The sequence below is a fragment of the Panthera uncia genome, chromosome D4 (genome assembly GCF_023721935.1).
Source record: "Panthera uncia isolate 11264 chromosome D4, Puncia_PCG_1.0, whole genome shotgun sequence".
Classification (NCBI taxonomy): Eukaryota; Metazoa; Chordata; class Mammalia; order Carnivora; family Felidae; genus Panthera; species Panthera uncia.
Genome location: NC_064807.1, coordinates 24,948,929 through 24,968,029, shown reverse-complemented (window position 1 = coordinate 24,968,029; position 19,101 = coordinate 24,948,929). Strand labels below are relative to the sequence as shown.

At 43.9% G+C, this 19,101-nt stretch overlaps 1 protein-coding gene across 2 annotated transcripts in view; it reads right to left on the bottom strand.

Annotated features, from left to right (window-relative positions):
• The window catches only part of NTRK2 (neurotrophic receptor tyrosine kinase 2), a 332,542-nt gene that overhangs the window by 259,197 nt on the left and 54,244 nt on the right, over window positions 1–19,101 (bottom strand). For both annotated transcript variants that reach the window (XM_049653049.1, XM_049653128.1), the window contains exons 9-10: window positions 8,609–8,644; window positions 5,464–5,564 (exon numbers count right to left, since the gene is read on the bottom strand). In XM_049653049.1, the coding sequence (XP_049509006.1) occupies window positions 5,464–5,564; window positions 8,609–8,644 (137 nt within the window). The remainder of the gene's footprint in view (window positions 1–5,463; window positions 5,565–8,608; window positions 8,645–19,101) is intronic.

Here is a 19,101-nt window from a genome sequence, read left to right as displayed (position 1 = left end):
AGTGTGACTTTCTAAACCAGCAAGTGGCCAATTTTGGCTGTAAAGGGTCAGACAGTAAATGCTTTAGGCTTTGGGGGCCATAGAGTCTCTTTTGCAACCTTTCAACTGTGCTGGTATCCAGTGAAAGCACCCATAGACAACATGTAAGCAAATGGGCATGGCTGGGTGCCAATAAAACTTTATTTACAAAAACATATGACTGTAGTTTACAGACTCCTTTTCTAACCTGTCTTGGGGGTCCACACTTACCTGAATGCTTAAGCTTCTTTGTTGCATTTAATCTGCATAATAATCCTTAAGAAAGATACTATTATCTCCATCAGTGGTAATCACTGATGCTGTTTACCAAGCATTTCTGTTTCTCCCTGTGTTTCTTTTTGTAGGATTCACTGCCTGGCTTCCCCCGTGGTAAGGTGGGTACACGTGACCAGTTCTGGCCAATGAGGTAAGACTTGCATCCCTGACAGTGGAGGATTCCACTGCTACTGTGAGATCTTAGACTGAGGCAGTGCTTCTCAACCAGGGATAATGCTGCGCCCAGGGGACATCTGTCGATTTGGGATCGTCACAAGTGGGGGAGGGTACTGCTAGCATCTAGTGGGTCAAGACCAGGGATGCTGCTAAACATCCCATAATGCCTGACAGCCCCCACAACAAAGAGCCATAATAATAACGGCATAATGCCAAGGCCGACAACCCTGCTCTCACTGCTTCTTTCTCTGGGCCTTCATAAATGCTAACTTTCCAAAAGTAGCTTCCTGTCCACCTAGTCTTAGAATGAGGACAAGGCTGACAGAATTCCCAGTGAATACACACAAAGCAGCAAGAAAAGAACGTTTGCTGTCTGAAGCCACCAAGATTTGGGGATTTTTGTTACTGCAGAGCTTATGCTGACTTGATGTACCCACCTCAGAGTGAGAGGCAGTACAGAGTAGAGATTAGGAATAGGAGTTCCTCGTGAGTTTGAAATTTAGATTCACCACTTATTAGGTGCTTGGCCTCAGGATTACTTAATCTCTAAGCATCTCACGCTCTTCTTGTGTGAAACAGGGAATATAATCACTCTACCTAGCAGGTTCTTTAAATCCGTAGTGAGTTAAAGCAGATAACGGGTTTGGAACAGAGTCCACCACAATAGATAGGAAACTGATTTGGCTATGATGATGATAAAACAGGTTTATAAAAAATTAAATACGCCACCCAAGATCACATCTTCCAAGCTTGGGATTCGAATTGAAGTCTGTCCAAGTATAAAACCTGTGATTTATCCATGATTTACCCTTTATACTGTTTCTCCAAAACACATGGCTGAGAGGGAAGGCAGGATAATCAAAACACATGGCTAATCCTCCCATGACACCTTCTCTGATGTCAGATGGGGACAGCGTTAAAGAAGGCACAGGAAAGGGCACGTGCCAAGGCCTTGGCCAGAATGGAACAAAGGTGTGAGCATTCTCTCCTCTGGCACTGCGGTTGTGAGTGGCTCTCCCACAGAACACCTCTGCGAGTGTCTGCGTGCAGACTTAACTCTGTCTCTGCAGCCTACATACAAACAGAACGGCTGTGATTCCTAAAAGCTTAATTATGGATCAACGTGCTCTAACTAAGACTATTTCCCTCAAACGTACCTAATGATTTGGGGTGTTTTTTACATGTTCATTTTATTTTTGAGAGAGCACAAGCTGGGGAGGGGCAGAGAGAGAGGGAACAGGGGATCCAAAGTGGGCTCCCGCTGCTGACGGCAGCGAGCCCATCAAGGGGCTCAAACTCAGGAACTGTGAGATCACGGCCTGAGCCAAAGTCAGATGCTCAACCAACTGAGCCACCTGGCGCCCCCGGGTTGGTTTTTCATCTTTATTTCTAACTATCATTTTCATGGGAAAGAGCTCATAGTATTATAGCTCTAAGTTTCTCTATCTTATTATTAAATTTCAAACTTCTACAGCTAGAAGGGGAATAACTGCAAAAACAAGTTCAAATCCTATTTTAAAGATAAGGAAATGGGGATGGACAGATGTTAGGGAACTTGCCCTAAGCCCCCCCAACCTCTCTGGGGGACCACAGATAGTCTCTGACCCACTTTGGAAAGTACTTGACTGGCATGCAGAAGACTTGGCCCCTATGTTCATAGGGCACTTTGCCTTTACCAGCTATGAGAGGTAACAGATACTTCGCTTCTGCAAGCCCCCATTTCATTTGTACGTGGGGATAATAGTACCTGCCCTGACTTCTCTATTTTGTTACAGAGTGTTTAAGTCAACCTGGAAAATGGGAATGGGTTCTACTGCTGGGAATCAGTTAGTGATCTACTAGCAACTATTTAAACCTATTGAAGCAACACTAAATGCAAAGACTCCTTTAATAAACAAAGGATCCCATGACAATGAGAAGAATTGTTTTCCCAACAATGAATTGTTTGACAAAGCTTCAAGTACCGTGCATGTGTTGGGACGCACGGGTGGTCTTTATGTGGGAGACAAGTAGGGGTAAATGTATTTGTTTGTTTAGTTGGCTGGTTAGTTGTTTGGTTGGTTGGCTGGTTTGCGGGCTGGTTGGTCGGTTGGTTGGTTGGTTAGTTGATTGGTTGGTTGATTGGTTGGTTAGTTGCTTTTTATCTGAGGATATCTCTCAGCATAGAACAAGGGGTCATTCCACTCAAAAAATACAGGAAGGTGCATGAGAAGCACTTGTTGCACCAGAAAGGAGAGTGTTTGAGGCTGTCTTCCAAATGCTCTAACACCTTTAACTTTTCTATCAGTTCCCTGACTCTGAAACTCTCCTAACAATCCTCCCTGTGATCAGGGACTGTTCATGTATCAAATACCTGATCAACATTTAATTTTTACATTTTCTTTAAAGTCTATAAAGCATTTTCTTGCACCTCTCATACAGATTTCCAGGGACCTCAGGTAGACCTGTAATGTACCAACTTTCAACAAAGATGACTTTCACTGATTTTGCCTTCCAGCGGCCCTACTGTGGACAGTTCAGCCATCACTGAGATATGCCAAATAGGGGCTTAAATTTCTCATTTTCGTCTCAAAAGAGAAAACTGAAGTTGACACGTAATTTTTAGTAACCTGGGAGACATACATACCTGTGGGGCTAACACACACTCCTTGGATTCCTTATGTACACAAACAACTTTCTCAAACCACGAAACATGGTGGTTTGGTATGAGAATAAACTGAAGTGATTGCACAAGGCAGGAAGCAGAAAACATTCTGCAGCTGATTTATTTTTCCTTGCTATTTCAATGCATTGCATATCATCATCTCTGGAAATGTGTGTGTGTGTGTATGTGTGTGTGTGTGTGTGTGTGTGTGTCTCCATGTACTTACTAGATATGCATATTTTGAGTCACAGCTGAGATACATCTGTTACGAGCCTCCAGCTCCCACCACCACGGCCCTGGTCTAAACATACATCACATCTCTTTATTACCACTCCAGACCCTCACTAATCACACTACCTCCAATCTCACTGTTCTGCAACCCATTCCACAGCGTTTGCCATTACTCTGATCAGTCTACAATTTTTATTATCTCCTAGGTGCCAGATACTATTCGAGGGATGAAGGACACAGCTGTGAAAAACACTGACCAGGTTGCCTGGACTTAGAAACTCACTAGAGAATCTAGGGAAGGGAAAAAAGACATTAAACAAGTAAACAATAAATAAACAAGGGAATTAAAGACAATGACAACTGCTCAGAAGAAAATGGAACATGGCAACGGCTGCCTGGTAGCTAAAGCCATGGGATGACTGTGGGGAAGTGTGTGCCTTAGAGAGGGAACAGCGAATGTAAAGGGTGTGAGGCAAGAGTAAGCCTGGATGGAGCATGTGGAAGATCATTAAGAAAGACAGGTGGTAAAAACAAGGGCAGGATGGGAGGTGAAGACAGAGACACAGACACGGACAAGATATGCAGCCTGTTTTCTTTCACTTGCATTAGGAAGGCTCTGAGAATGACAATAAAAGTGATCTGATGTGTGCTCTTCACAGGTCACTCAGGCTGCTGTATGGAGAAAGGGCGGGAGATCACAAGATGGGAGAGGAGGGACGGGTAAAGGCCACGAAGGTCATCCAGGAACAAGCAACCGTGGTAAACTTCCTCCTTGAAGGGCCAGATACTAAATATGTCCCACTTTGCAGACCACACAGTCTTTGCTGCGGCTACTCTAGCCGTCACTCTAGCACAAAAGTAGCCACGGACAATACGTAAATGGGCATGACTGCGTTCCAATAAAACTTTACTTATGGACACTGACATCTGAGTTTCAGACAATGTTCATGTGTCACGAAATATCATTCATTTGTTTTCAAACCACTTAAAAACGTAATAGCTCTTCTTAGCCTGCCGGTGGTATAAAAGCAGGTCGGGAGCTGGACTTGGCCCACGGGCCATAATTTGCCAAGCCCAACGGGGTTGGCCTGGGCCTGTGGCAGTGGAGGTGGGAGATACAAATGGTTCTGGAGTTTATAAGGAGGCGGAGCTCACGGCACAAGGGACTGGGTTCTTGTGACAAGTGAGGAGAAAAATGAAGGAAGCTGTTGTCGTTGGGTCTCAGCAGCTGACAGATCAACCCCACAGGAGCCCCAGGGCTCACGCGCGCCCCCTTCAGGCTCCTCCCTGCATAGTCAATCTAATCCCCTGGCTCTGTGTTTTAAAACCACATGACCTGGCACAGCCTCCACTCCAACCTTGCCCCTGACAGCCACCTTTATGCTTCACACACCTTATCTTCCGGTCAAAACCATTTTCCGGGCTGTGAGCTCTTGTTCAGACACCCAAAATGCCCTTTCCCTTTGTTTCCTGTCGGTCTACATGCCCGCCATCCTGCACAGCTGGAAAATGCCACCTACCCCACAAAGACACCTCTGGCTCTCCCAGCGGGAAGGAGCCCAGTGCCCGCCCCTCTATTTCCATTGCTCGCATCCCATTGCTGCTCTACCTGAATTGTAGGTGCCGGTATTTCATTCACATCTCAGGGCTCCGACTGAAGTATAAACTACAGAAGCACAGACCTGATATTCACTCACATTTTTATATCTGCTCACTGCCAGTCGCTTCTGGAACCTACTAGAGTCCTTAAATTTAGTGGGCAATGAGACTTTTATTAAAATATTGGACAAGACAGGTGTGACGGTGTGGGAGACAGGAATAATTACACATGTCCCTAAATGAGACACTGCCCAGTTCACTAGAAAGTGATAATCTTTTAAAGGACAGACATTTAAAATAAGAACCACGAGTAACCATAGTGGCACATGAAAGGGGAAGCAAGGAAGTCAGAGGCTATCTAGCACGTTTATCACTTCTCTTAATTCTTCCAAACGTCAACACCCAATCCACACTGTGCAGTGAAAATGTTGTGCGCTGAAGGAGTTCCATCCCTCCAACATTTAAGCATCTCAAGTGCTCAGAGCCAATCTAAGAAACAGCGACTGATTGCCACTCACCGAAAGATGTTCCCGACCGCTTTTGTCCGCCACATCTGTGGAAGGGATTTCGTTACTTCTGTTCGTGGTGTCCCCAATGTCATTTGCTGCAGTCCCATAATCTTAAATTGGAGAAATGGGAAAGAGAAGGAACCATGAAGTTGTCACTAGGCTACCAACAAACATGAGGTCACAGTATGACCCAGAAAAATGAAGCAAGACAAATCATAAACATAAGATTCCAAGCCACTGTCAGCCGGCTGGGGGATAGGGTCGGGGTGGGGGGCAGTGCACGGAACATGACCCAGCTCTTGGGTTAAAGCCACCGTAGTGCTGGGATTGCATGATGCTCATATTTTACACAACCCAGATCTTTCCATCACTGGTTTGACAGTCAAATTCTAAACCAGGTTTAGGGTTTTATTTTGTAGGTAAGAATATACCCTTTTTTTTATGAAGCATAGAATATAGATATGAAAAGGAATCGATCATCAAAGAGTCATACATTTATTGATCTGGAAGGGTCTTCAAATATGGAATCTAACTGTCAGCTTTATGGCCAAAGAAAGTCATCTGAGCAGTTAAATGACCAGTCTAAGGTCAACTGGCAAGAAGGTGGCAGAACCTCAACAGGAACCAGCCTTGACATCAGCAAACACTGATTCCAGGGAACATGCACCTTATTTGGGTAATAGGCAACCACTCAAGTCGGGCTATGGACTGACTGAGCATTGACGTGAACTTGGGTACATGTAAGAACTTTTGTGAAAAGGTCTCACTGGGGACGCCTGGGTGGCTGAGTCATTTACATGTCTGACTTCAGCTCAGGTCATGATCTTGTGGTCCGTGAGTTTGAGCCCTGCACCAGGCTCTGTGCTGACAGCTCAGAGCCTGGAGCCTGCTTCCGATTCTGTGTCTCCCTCTGTCTCTGCCCCTCCCCCACTTACACTCTGTCTCTGTCTCTATCTCTCAAAAATGAATAAATGTTAAAAAAATTTTTTAAATAAAAAAAAAGGTGTGAACTGTCCACATTTCAGTTTCAGAATTAATAGATAGGGAACTGCACCAACAGTGTTTAGCATTGTGAGAATATGTCCTCACATCACCATGTCTCAAATGTCATTGCCATCTTCTGAATCAATTTTAGTCTACACAGATCAGGATGGAAATAAACAATTGGTTGTGTTGTGTTTGTGTGTGTGTGTGTGTTTGTGTGTGTGGGGGGGGGGGTTAGTGAAAGTTTTTATTAGTAATATTACATGTAAAGAGTCATAGAACATTTTTGATAAACTTACTGCAAATAATGTTGCTTATCAACGTTTGGTATTTTTATTCTAAACAGATCTGGTGACTGCAATTTCCATCTTACACAAACAACCTCATTAAGTCAGCCCCAGCCACACTTTCCTAGGGAGAACTATCATGCTGGCCTTGGGGCAATAAATTTAAATTATATTTTGATTAGCCGAGTGTTCCTTTGAATGTGAATAAAAAAGTAACAGAAAAAGCATTTATTTTCTGCTTGCTGTTCCAGTCTTACTCCAAAACTACTATTACCATTTTCATTTTAAATAGACTAGAACATTAATTTCTACCAAACACTAAGAGATATCATCTATTTGCTAATTTTTGACCTCTTTATATTCTAATGAGCCACTCATACAAAATCAAATCATTAAAGTCTCTATAGTTTGATATCACGATATTTTTTGGCCCAAAGATCCAAAGTGGGACCTGAAGCCAATGGGAAGATAGCATTTTTAAAAGTCTTGAACTTACTGGAAAGGAGTCCAAAACATTATTTTAAAATGTAAAATCACAATTCAAATATACCTCTCTGTGATACAATTTGAGATACTCTTTCTTTAAACTGAATGGGGACAAATAAAAACAAAAATATGCAAATCATCTGCACAAAATCATCTGAACAACAACTTGAAGGAAATACAGTTTAACATGCATAAAACAGGTAAAGATAATATGATTCCCTAATTAAAATTAGCTCAAGTTAAATACACACACGTAACAAACATACAAATATAGAATCACTTTATAGAATAAAATGTCAATGTGTACATAAAACTAAAGAATGGAATATTGAATATTTAATGACATTTTAACCAAGGTAACTTTTAATCAGTCTTAAATTTTGAGACAAGTCTTGAAATTGAGCTTGCCACTTCCCCCAAACAGAGGCAAGGCCTCCTGGTCATGAGGGAGGTCTGGAAATCTATTAAAGATGGATTTTTCACCCCTAGTCAAACATCCTTGGCATCCCATTAAATAGCAAAGTACAGAGGAGATATCCAGCTAAAAGCTAATGCAGTCCACCTTCTGGATTCTCCCTTTCCACATTCCTAAGAGAACCCCATTTTATTCAAGGCTTCACTGACATTCTCTGAGGAAGCTGGTCTAAACTTCAGGGATGGCTCCAGTTAGCCAAGGGTTAACCATTCCCTCTTAGCAGCAATGGAGGCAAGAATGGACCATGACCCACTGGGTCGTGAATCAGATTCAAGAGGACTGACGGAGATTTCTGGGAAAGGTCCCTTTCTTCTGGAATGCTTTCAGAAGCTCTTCCATTGCTCCCAACAATGCGAGCAACAGCGGCCCCTCTGCCGGCATCATCTTAAAACCATGAGGGAAACCAGCCTTCCGTGACGTGGGCACAGTGTGCAGGGGGGGTGTAAAGATGAAAAAACTTGGGTACCTGATGACATGGTTGAGCTGCTGATTTAACCAAACCTAAAAACATGCCCTACTTTTGAGGTTCCTGTTTGTGAGCCAAACTTCCTTATTATACAAGAAACATAATTCTGAATTGGGTTTACTGTCAGAGCCAGAAACTGATACACCTCCCTTTTCTTGGTAGTCATGGCTTTTAAACAGGTAATTAGTTCCCAATTATAGAAACAAAATGTCTGTTACAGTGGAATGGATTCACTACTTCCAAGAACAGAGCATGAGAGAGAAAATGCTATTTACAAGCACTGTAAATATCAAGGGAAAACAGCCATCAATATTGAATGATTTTTGAAATATTGTGGCCTATGTAATGCTTGAAGTGTATATTTAACTGAGCTTAAAGGTCCTCTTTTAGTTGATTCATTTCATCTCAGACAAACATTTTGAAAAAAATACAAAATAAAGACAACAGGATAGCTACCTTCATAAATTACATCAGGATAATTTGGGTTGGCACCTAAAAGGCAAAACAAAGCAAAGATTCATAAGTATGCATTCAGAGTTAATATTAAGTATACCCACTAAAATGGGTTAAATATATATCGAGGATTTTACAGTTGAATAGGTTGTTTTATAGGATGGGTACACAAAACCTGAAACTCTTGGTTGGCTCCTTGTTAGTTGTTTCCCTCCCCAGTCCCCAAAGCCCCCATCCCTTCAAAACAAGAAAAGAAAAGAAATCACTATAGCTGGACAAACTTCAGCGATCAATGCGTGATGACCGTTTCTATTATACCATTGGCCATTTTAACTGCATTTCTGGTACTTTTTTCCACTCCAGGACAGACCATCTCCACACCATGTTCCACAACAAAAGATAAAGCCTCTGGTGGTTTGGGTGTTATTTGCAAAGTGTATTTTGGAAGGTCTATTTGCTTTCACAAACATGTTATTAACCAGCCTGAAATAATGATACTAATGCACGGTTTTGCTCTCTGGGTGGGGGGGGGGGGGGGGAGGTGGTTGCCAAGGCTTAATAAATAAACCTTTTCTTTGCCTTTAATATAACACAGAAAAATATATAAACTTTCTCTATTGAAATGATTTATGTGTAAGAGATCACAAATAAACGTTACGTTTGTTATGTCAGGGACAAATGCAAAAGCATAGCCACTGAATTTGGGGGTGGGGGGGAGATTCTTTAGACACCAAGACGATAGGAGTACTCAGTTTTAAAATATTCCCGTGAAAATTTGCAAAAACGTGTTCATTTTTTTTTAAATCTACATCAACAGGAACTGGTGACAAAACCAGCTGTTCCTTATTCTCCAATCGGAACGAACTGGGTGTCTACATGAAAGCTTACTTGGAAATAAAATTAAAACTTGATACAACCTTTACGTGATTAGGAAATAAATTTCCAATTCTACTTCCTCTCCTTTTAGTCTTCACGTACTTACTTGTAAACTATAAAGCTTATTCAGGTCTCATTTCATTTCTAAACCCTTAGCAGAAAAATATCATTTCAGATAAAGGGAAACTTGAGCCAATTTTCTGTTCGTGTATTCCCTAGGAAATAATCATAAGTTTGTCTAAATGAAGAAGCAGATAAACACGGCCCTAACATTCAAATCAGAATTTCAACACAGTTCAACTCACAGAATCTGTAGTTTAGCAGGGGAAACACCAAGTAGATGGTTGTGCACGTCAAGTCAGGGATGCTACATACTGCTGAGCATTCCATGCTTGGCATAACTCTAGGGGGCGCCATTTAGACTGTACTCTATGTGAACCGAAATTGTGCAGCGCACAACCAGTGCCACATATGAGTTGGCCCTGCGTCAATACGTGCAAAGTCATCGATTCCAGTATATTTCAATAGTATTTTGAGTTTCGGTATCTCCAACACCACTTCAAAGTAGTCTTGAGTTACAATTTGTTAATATGTATTGTCAGAATTGTTTGTAGTGGATATGCTCTTCCTGAGAAGGGCCTTGAAGGCTGCCTTGCAATTTGAGGGATAATTCGGTGGATAAAGCAGCATAAAATCCCAGTGGTGGCCCTGGTGATGTCATATGCAGGGCACCCACCCACCTGCAGAAATCCTTTCCCTTTGCAAAGTCCTGGGAACAAAGGGTGTCCTATCGCTGTGACTATTGCATACCCCTACTGAAGGAAAGGTTATGTAATCCCAAGTGAGCAAGTCATTCTTTGAACTGCTCGTTAATCCGTTGCTTAAGAAGATCCCACTCTGTGCCCTCAATATACAGGTCTGCACCCGCAAGGGTACCTGTCCACCAGAGTCCACACTCGCCTTCTAGACCTCACTTCAGGACCCAGGACCCAGATTTCCTTCCCCGCACACCACACACACACACACTTCCTAGGACTAGCTAGCTTTTTCCCCGCATCTGTCAGCCCACAGGTGGCCACACCATCAGTCTGAGCACCTTCTGACCCAAGACCCAGGAGAGGGGTGAGGGCCGAGCAAGGGCAGGTGAGCTGAGGTGTCCATGTGCACCCTCTTTGCCTCTCATCTACCTCTCACCATACAATCGGAGGCACAGGGCAGGGGCTATGACCAGGAACCAGCTCTACCAAAACCACTACGTTCCAGCATGGAAGCCCAAGAATCAGGGAGAATTTGATCCTCAAACCTACCCTTCCAGGTCATTATAAACATGTATTTTCCAAGGTAGATAGATAGAACCTATTTGATTTAGCAATTCATTAACTTGACTCATATTTTTAAAGTTATTGAATGCAAGTATACAGACTTTCATTTGTACTACATTGACCCACCATCTCAGACTCTCTGAGACTGAGGACATAGTTTGTCTAAGAATGGGGGCTTTCCCCAGACAAAGGACTTTTGGTGTAAAAACTAGGAGTAGTCAGTCACCCCGATTTGTCCTCAGGTTCTCAGGGACCCCACAGAGACCACCTTCCTTTACACATGCAATCCCGTAAGAAAGTAAAAAGACTGAGGATTCAGAGTCAGATTTATCTAGACCACACATTGGAAGGGCTGCAGGGACTGTGACTGATACACAGGTGTAATCAGCCTTGTCAGAGAAAGGGAACCCCCCTATTACTCATACAAGGCCCCCAGGAACATCCAGAACATCAGATCAAGTCAAGGCAGCAGATATCAGGTATAGAAAAAGGATCTGGGATGGGCTCAAAAGTAAACAAGTTAGCCCATAACCTGGAAAACTGATCTTTTTCCAGACTTAGAATTCATATTGGTGGATGCCTTTCCTACCAAGTTCACCAGCAAAACCGTTAGGTCACATGTACACTGTCAGAAGACTACTATATTTTCCTAACTTCATTTTTTCGAGATGTGTGAGAAGTACTGTCACTTTCCTTTCATTGTCAGGAATACTCAAATTTAGCGCAAGATTACAAAACTCACGGGAAGACAATGTGGGAGGAACAATAAGGTGTTCCCCCTCCCCCCCGCCGCCCCGCCAACCATACCATACTGTGTCTGATGAAGGTCCACTCGCTACAATAAAGAAATGTCTCTGTGCACAAAGGTTTAAGAAGCCGGTGCCTGGGAAGATACACAGACCTAAAGTTTATGAAAAACGAGGGTCACGGCACTCCAGGTAATCCCAGCTCATCAAACACAGAATTTTGCTTCTAGCAACTTCTCAGTCTAGTTAACCTCCCGTCGTGTTTATACTCCAATTGTAGGGCAGTTGTTAACATGATGTTAAATGCAGACACGGGACAAAGTCACCGCTTCCTTCTTAGACTTCTGGCAATGGTCATATTGGGAAAATATCCTGCCATGTTTAAGTCTAATTTCTAAGTGGCTTAAATATGTTCATTATATATCATTATGTATAAGGGTAAAAATGCCTGTTTGAGATATTCAGGACTAAAAGGTGGATGAGGAAAGGCAAACAAAAGCTGGCCCAGAGAGAGTGAATGACTGGTGAATGAGTAATGTGCTTGCTTACACGGGGCATCTGAGCAGAGTTCTGCTTCCTTGAATGCCATCCCCGTAGCTCGTCAAGCAAGAAATCTCAGATTTAGGCAGCAGGAGGCGGCATTAAACCCTAAAGCTTCATGTTGAAAACCACCGGAATAAAATATGGGAATTTCCAGAAAAAATAAATAAATAAATAAGGAAACTCAGGGACTCCATCAACCCCACTCCATTCCAGACAAGCAGCGGGCCACTTTCTACCCCCGCCCCCGCCCCCGCCCCCACCCCGCCGGCTGGCTCCAGTGTGGAAACAGCAGCTACTCCCCAGCCCAAAGAAGGTGCACGCCAGGCACAAATGGTTGCTTGTCTCACGTTCCAAGTCCATTTGCTGAAGAGTTTGTGGAGTGTCGGCAGGCGCTACACTCATTTGTGCTTGGCCCTTGACCTAAGGCGTGTTGTCAGGATTTGGGGACCACTACTAACAGGTGCAGCCCGAAGCACTCCCAGTGAAAACCCTGGGGACTGTCCTGTGGCCACACGCACTCCAGACAGAGCTCCAGATGGCGCGTGTGATGTCTGCACCTCCACAAGACAGACCTCAGGGACGTTAAAGGTTTCTGAGCATGGATGATACTGTCACTTTCTCCCCAACAATATCAAACCAAAGCCCCTCACCATCCTCCATGCTAAACTGCTTTTAAAGAGAGGGCTTTGGAGCTTCTATCTGTTACAGCTCATGAGTAAATCTTCTGACTCCATGTAAGTCTTTTTTTTTTTTTTTCAACGTTTTTTGTTTATTTTTGGGACAGAGAGAGACAGAGCATGAACGGGGGAGGGGCAGAGAGAGAGGGAGACACAGAATCGGAAACAGGCTCCAGGCTCCGAGCCATCAGCCCAGAGCCTGACGCGGGGCTCGAACTCACGGACCGCGAGATCGTGACCTGGCTGAAGTCGGATGCTTAACCGACTGCGCCACCCAGGCGCCCCTCCATGTAAGTCTTTATGAGTGAAACTCCACGGCTTTTTAACTGTTAAGACTCCACTATTAAAGGAAAACCACACATGTAGGATAAAGAAAAATTGTGGAAGGGCAGGTAGGCTTCCCTTTCCATCCCACTGCAAAGATGAAAGTAATGATGGAGGCCAGGAGACACATCTGTTTCCTTCCTTTCAGCGTTCAGTTTCTCTCTAATGTCTTAAAAAAAAAAGAGAGACTTCTCTCTCAAATCTATTTTCAGACTCTGCTTAGTGTGATCGTGAAAAATATTTCAAAGAATTCCATACGATAAAGAAATAGCAAATGATTCGTTCTTTTCAAATCAACTGTCCCGTCCTTGGTTTGTCAACAGTGTTGTCTAACTCGTGGAAGTCCCTCCTTCTGACTTCCAGATACCTCTCCTCTTCCTTTTCTGAACAGCAGGGCCCCAACACACTAGGGGTTCGGATGTCCAGGTTTCATTTTTGGCTGAACCACTAACGTGCTATGCAGCATCAGGGGGTCTCTTCACTTTTCCTGTGACAAAGGAATGTTCCATACCTCAGGAGAGGATAACAGCATTGGCTCTGGCAACCCATCAGGAGCTTTGGGAAGCATAATTAATTAACGTTAGTACTCTTGAGACCTAAAGAACTATTTAAGTATAAATCTTAATTATCACGATTAAGAGCCTATAGCCAAACCATAGTCTTCTCGGTTATTTAAGACAGAAAAGCAGGTCAAACTTTCCTTCCCTTCCGCTCCCAGGACAAGAAACGGGTCCCGACAAAGGGCCAGAGAGCGAGTCGTGGGGGGGCTTTATATTTTCTTAAAGTGTAACATTTAGAGAAATTTCCTCTCCCTACATTCTTTGGCCCAAGTACACCAAATCTAAATCTGCCAGTTTGGGGGCAACTCTAAGTACTGCAGAGAGCTCCAGTTCATCCAGACGTCATGAATCTCTTGATAAAACAGCACGAATGAGAAGCTGTGGGGAAAAATCTTCCAATATTTATAGTTTGCTCCCGACGCACACTGTGCATAGGAGGCAAGTGCTCCCGAATTAGGAAGCATAAGTCACTCACTCCCACTGCTTGTGTGAATGAGCATTCTTGAGCTGTGACATTCTTCCTGAATGAGTGGGCCACAGAGACACTCTTTATGTACTGCCTGAAGAATGGGAAGCTTTAGAGCACGGGTATTTTATCACCCAGTGCTCGGGCTAGGCTTGTGCCAAGCCTAAAGTATTAATCACTCGGGGGAGATTTCGATAAAAGAATCTACCCTTGAACAATCAACGTGTTCACGATGATGGAAATAGCCGACCTTGAAAATTCTTGAAACTCATGCCGGCTGATCCCAAGACACTGGCGAAGGCCCCACATTTCTTCCTGGTGACACTCACAAGCGATCTCTCTGCCATTAATTTCTGGTCACGGTTCTACTTGAAAAGACACACTCACCACTTCTAACCTTCACCCAGTCTCCATGCACACCTTCGTGTTCCCGAGAAGGCTTTTCCAAGGACAGCCATGTAGTGGATCAATTTCATCTCAGGTAAGTCTTATTTCTGTCCTATCGGCTAACTAGGATACAGCAGAATTTTGGGAGACTCCCCAGAGAGTCCCGCGTTCCCTCTGTGAGTGCCGCACCAGGTTTCTCCTTTATCCAGTCTCCCTAAGCCTCCTGAAGCCAACACATTGAATTCATCCTACCTTTTGCCAAACCCAATTAGAGTGCATCTCCGTGCACAAACTCTTCTGTATTTTTATCATTATTACTCGTCGATATCCACAAGGAGTCAGTGCAGCCATCTTGGCAGATGCCTATGCCGTCCTTCCAGTGGTTTCCCCCAGGTTCCGCAGGGCAGAAGGGAACCCCCCTCACTAGGCAAAGTGTGGTCCGGGACCTGCAGCATCAGCTGGGAGGTGGTCAGAAATACAAAATCTGAGACCCTTCCCCAAATTCATGAGATCATAATCTGTGTTTTAGCAGGATCTCCAGGAGAGCTGTATGCTCACTGAAGTTTGAGAAGCCCTGATTTATAACTCCGTGAGAAGTTTGACTGAAGTCAAAAGACCTCAGTGGGCATAGAGGATGGCCATTTTACAATGAAACATAAAGCAAACCTAAAAAATAGCTAGATACCCAAACACCGAGGGAGGTGGGTACTCTCTGGCAGTGACCGCAATAAACATTAGGGGTGAGGGCAGGAGACGTCTTGTCCCCATGGCATACCTCTGAGGGGGAAGGAACTTGGACACCAGAAGGAGCTTACATTTTCCTACCCTCTCCAGGAACCAAACTGTGACTTAGTTTTCTCCTTAGTTCTCCTAGAACGCCAAGTCTAGAAAGTTCGTGTAGTCAAGTGGCAAAGTCTTGAGGTCTTCTCTGGGCAAGCCTGAGCCTCTGGGTAAGGGAGGACAAAGCAGTGCTGAGAGAAAAGAGGTTCTGGGTAGAAAGTTTCTCCCTAATGCCGCAGAGGACAAACACAAAGCGAAGTGAGGAATGGGTACGTTGTTAGTTATCTGCTCAGTGCCCACTAAAGAGAGAATAACACTGCAGAACTCACAAAGGAGATGAATGAAAGCTGGACCCATGTCCTTTGAAACCTCTGCTTCACACTGAGACTTTTGAGGTCCCAAAGAAGACAGAAGTGCTCATTCAGGACTTACACAGAAGTTTCCACATAGCCATGGGGCCTCCACCACAGCACTCTGAGAACCCAAACCGGGTTCCCTGCAGCCAGAGGCTCTGAGGCCAAGTACCTGCCTCCTACCAGAGAAGGTGAAAGCAACCAATGGAGGCAGGGTGCAGGTGGCATTTGCGTTCAACCTCTACTGCCGGAGGTGTCAAGACGAGGGACCACGAGGGCTCCCAGTGGACCAGACAGAGGTGGCGTGAGAGAATGTCTGTCCTGACAACAGCCCCCTGGAGGAGCAGAGGGATCTCAGCAGCACGAAGCTGCATTCCTGGGTTCTGAGGAAGGAGACGCTTCCACCAGCTGGAATAGAGACATGTTTGCTTCCTGTCACGGACTCCCTGGAGAGAGGCCCGCAGAGACAGGAATCACCAAGATCCCACAAAAAGATCCAGGAAGGTCTGTGAATCAGCGCTGAACACACGCCCTGAGCACACCTGCCTGCCACCTGTCCCCCGTGCCCACTCCCTTCCACTCAGGTAACAGAGGGCCTGAATTCTGCTTAGCCAGCTCTGCAATCTCCCTCCCGCACCCCATCCCCGCCTCCCCACCCCCTCACTCCCCACCCCACCCCCACCCCTGGCCACACACACATCGTGCTGGCCTGGACTGGACTTAACTCAAGTCCAGGGTTTTGACTTCTAACTCAGATAAGACATGCTATTTCTCAATTGAGATTTTTGCCTGCAATCTAAAGTGACCAAAGGATTGTCTGTTACTCAACAATGAGCAGAAAAATCTCACTTGGGTCAGGGCTCTCACCAGACCATTTTCACCTTTGGTTGCACACTGGAGTCACTGAGGATCTTAAAAACAGAAAATGTGAAAGCCTGAGCCTCATCCGGGAGCCACTGAATCAGAATTACTGGAGGTGGACCCTAGAAATGTGTTAAATAATGAAATCACAATTAAAACTCCCCAGCTGATTCTAATGCACAACAGGGAGCCGGGCCCTAGTGTTCAGGAGCCAGAAAAGATTATTCTTAGTGAATAAATAAATGTTCCAGGGACAATGGAAAATAAAAACGAAATAAAATTAGTTTGATTGTTATAAGCCACGTTCCTCGCGTGCTGGAAAAGATAAACGCTATCGTTCCCTAAATTTCATTTGGAAACTACAAGTTGAATTTTGTGCTTTAAACGTAACCCAAAACTGACCTGAGTGGAGTTCACTTCTAACCGTGGGATCCAAAATGATCAATCTGGTGTCTGGAGTTTGGGAAAGTCTTTCCTCCCTTTCTCAGTCACTGGCCAGGTTGCCAGTGATGAACAGATGGGAAGGCACCGGCTTTGTGTCTGGGGCCCTGCTGATACCCGAAGGTCTGAGAACACCTGTCCTTCCTCGTTAGCACCCTGGCTGGGTCTGGTATCGGAGTCTGCAAGGTCCCGGCACTCTGGAGAGACACTGTAGGGCGATCTTTACCGACGGCCTCACACCCTGCGGGTGGCACCCTCTTGACCTGGCTGATGCTGGCTCCAGGTCTCTCTGCCCATCCTTTCTCCAAGCAGAAAGCAGGAGAGTGTCTCCCACCGCATCCACGGTTTCCATTGCAGGCGGTAATAAAGGCAATCGGGGCTGTAACTACATTCTTCACCAAAAAGCTCACCAACTTTTTGCTTTAGGGACTTTTTTTCTTTGTCTTTCTCTCTCTCTCTTTTTTTTTTTTTTTTTTTTTGAGTTTATTTATTTATTTTGAGGGAGAGAGAGTGGGAGAGGGGCAGAGAGGGAGGAAGAGAATTCCAAGCAGCCACCATGCTGTCAGCGCAGAGCCCGACATGGCTCTAACTCATGACCGTGAGATCATGACCCGAGCCGGTATTGAGAGTTGGATGCTCAACCGACTGAGCCATCCAGGTGCCCCTCTTTGTTTTTATTTCTGTTTTAATTTCTTTCAACTCTCTTCACTTTCTATCTGTAAATAGACAGTGAATTCCTTTGCAAGGTGACTACTCCACAAAAGTCCCAGTTCTGAGCTGAGCTGCCATTTTAATTCTCCTGGCTGCATATGGAAGAGTAACCCTACTTCACTGATCCCAGGCTGCCAGCTTCCTCATAAGCCAGTTAACTTGCAATGCAAAAAACAAAATGGAAAAAGAAAAGAAAGAGAAAAGCATCTCATCCAAAAAAAAAAAAAGAAAGAAAAACTGTAGCCGAAGCATCTTATCAAAAAGATTTGTAAAAAAGTAAACTTCTTACCAATTACTATGTGACAACAACAGAAATACTGAAATACTGAAGGAATATAGACCTACACTTGACTTATCATCCTAAACTTGTAGACTTTAGGCCGGCAGGGAAATATATATAGATTTGTTATTTGTTTATTTTTCTTTAGTTTTAAAGGAGGGTAAGAGGGAAAGGAAGCTAATCTTTAAAAGGCCATTATCTGTATGCTATGGTTCCAAATCTCATAAATACCAAAGATTCTATCGCACAAGCCAAGTGAGGTCAATCTCTAATTGGTCACACTGGTTTATGACCCACTAGGGCCATTTATATCCACTATCACCCTGGACCAAGGCTCTTTTATTTCCATTTCATTTATTACTCCCTGATAGCTGGTCCTTGAGTAAATACTTAAAGAGGAAAAAAATCATTTCTAAAAGCAGATATCTCTATTTTAAAGACTTGACCAAAACAAGTAAACAAACAAGGAGGAGAGAACAAACATCTTTATAAAATTAACCTCAACTTTTATTTTTGATCAGTGATTATTTCCTTTAAAGGGAGTATTTGAGACACTAAGTTATTCTTGTACCAGAAATCACTTCTTTCCTATCATTAGTGAAGTTAAAACTAACAAAAGCGATCCATAAAAAGGAGGCCACATGGATGAGAAGAGTTAAGCTCTACCAAAGACTGGCACCATACAGAAATGTTCCAAAGAAAAATACATCAAACCTCTATGTTAAATACAAGTTACTGGCTTCCCCCTGGAAGAACTGAGCATATATATCAAAGCACACAAACCACTTCTAAAACTTTCCAATGCCAGACCCTCACCCTGAATCAAGTTCACCTCCCAACGGTTTCAAAAGGCAGCTGCTGGCAAAATTCAAATCAAGTCTGAAGGTTAGTGAATAGTAATGTGCCAACGTTGGTTTCTTACTTTTGACAAACATACCACGGTAATGAGAGATGTTCACGACAGTAACAACTGGGTGAGAGGTGTCCAAAGACTCTGTATTGTCTTTGCAACTTTTCTGTACATCGAAAATGACTCATCAATAAAATGTTTATTGAAAAACAAACATAAAGCAAGGGTCCCCAAGCAGAATCCCTGGATTTAACGATAAGGCTATATTCCCCGAAACACACAGGAAGAAAGAGAGTAATCTAGAGATTTACTACAGCAA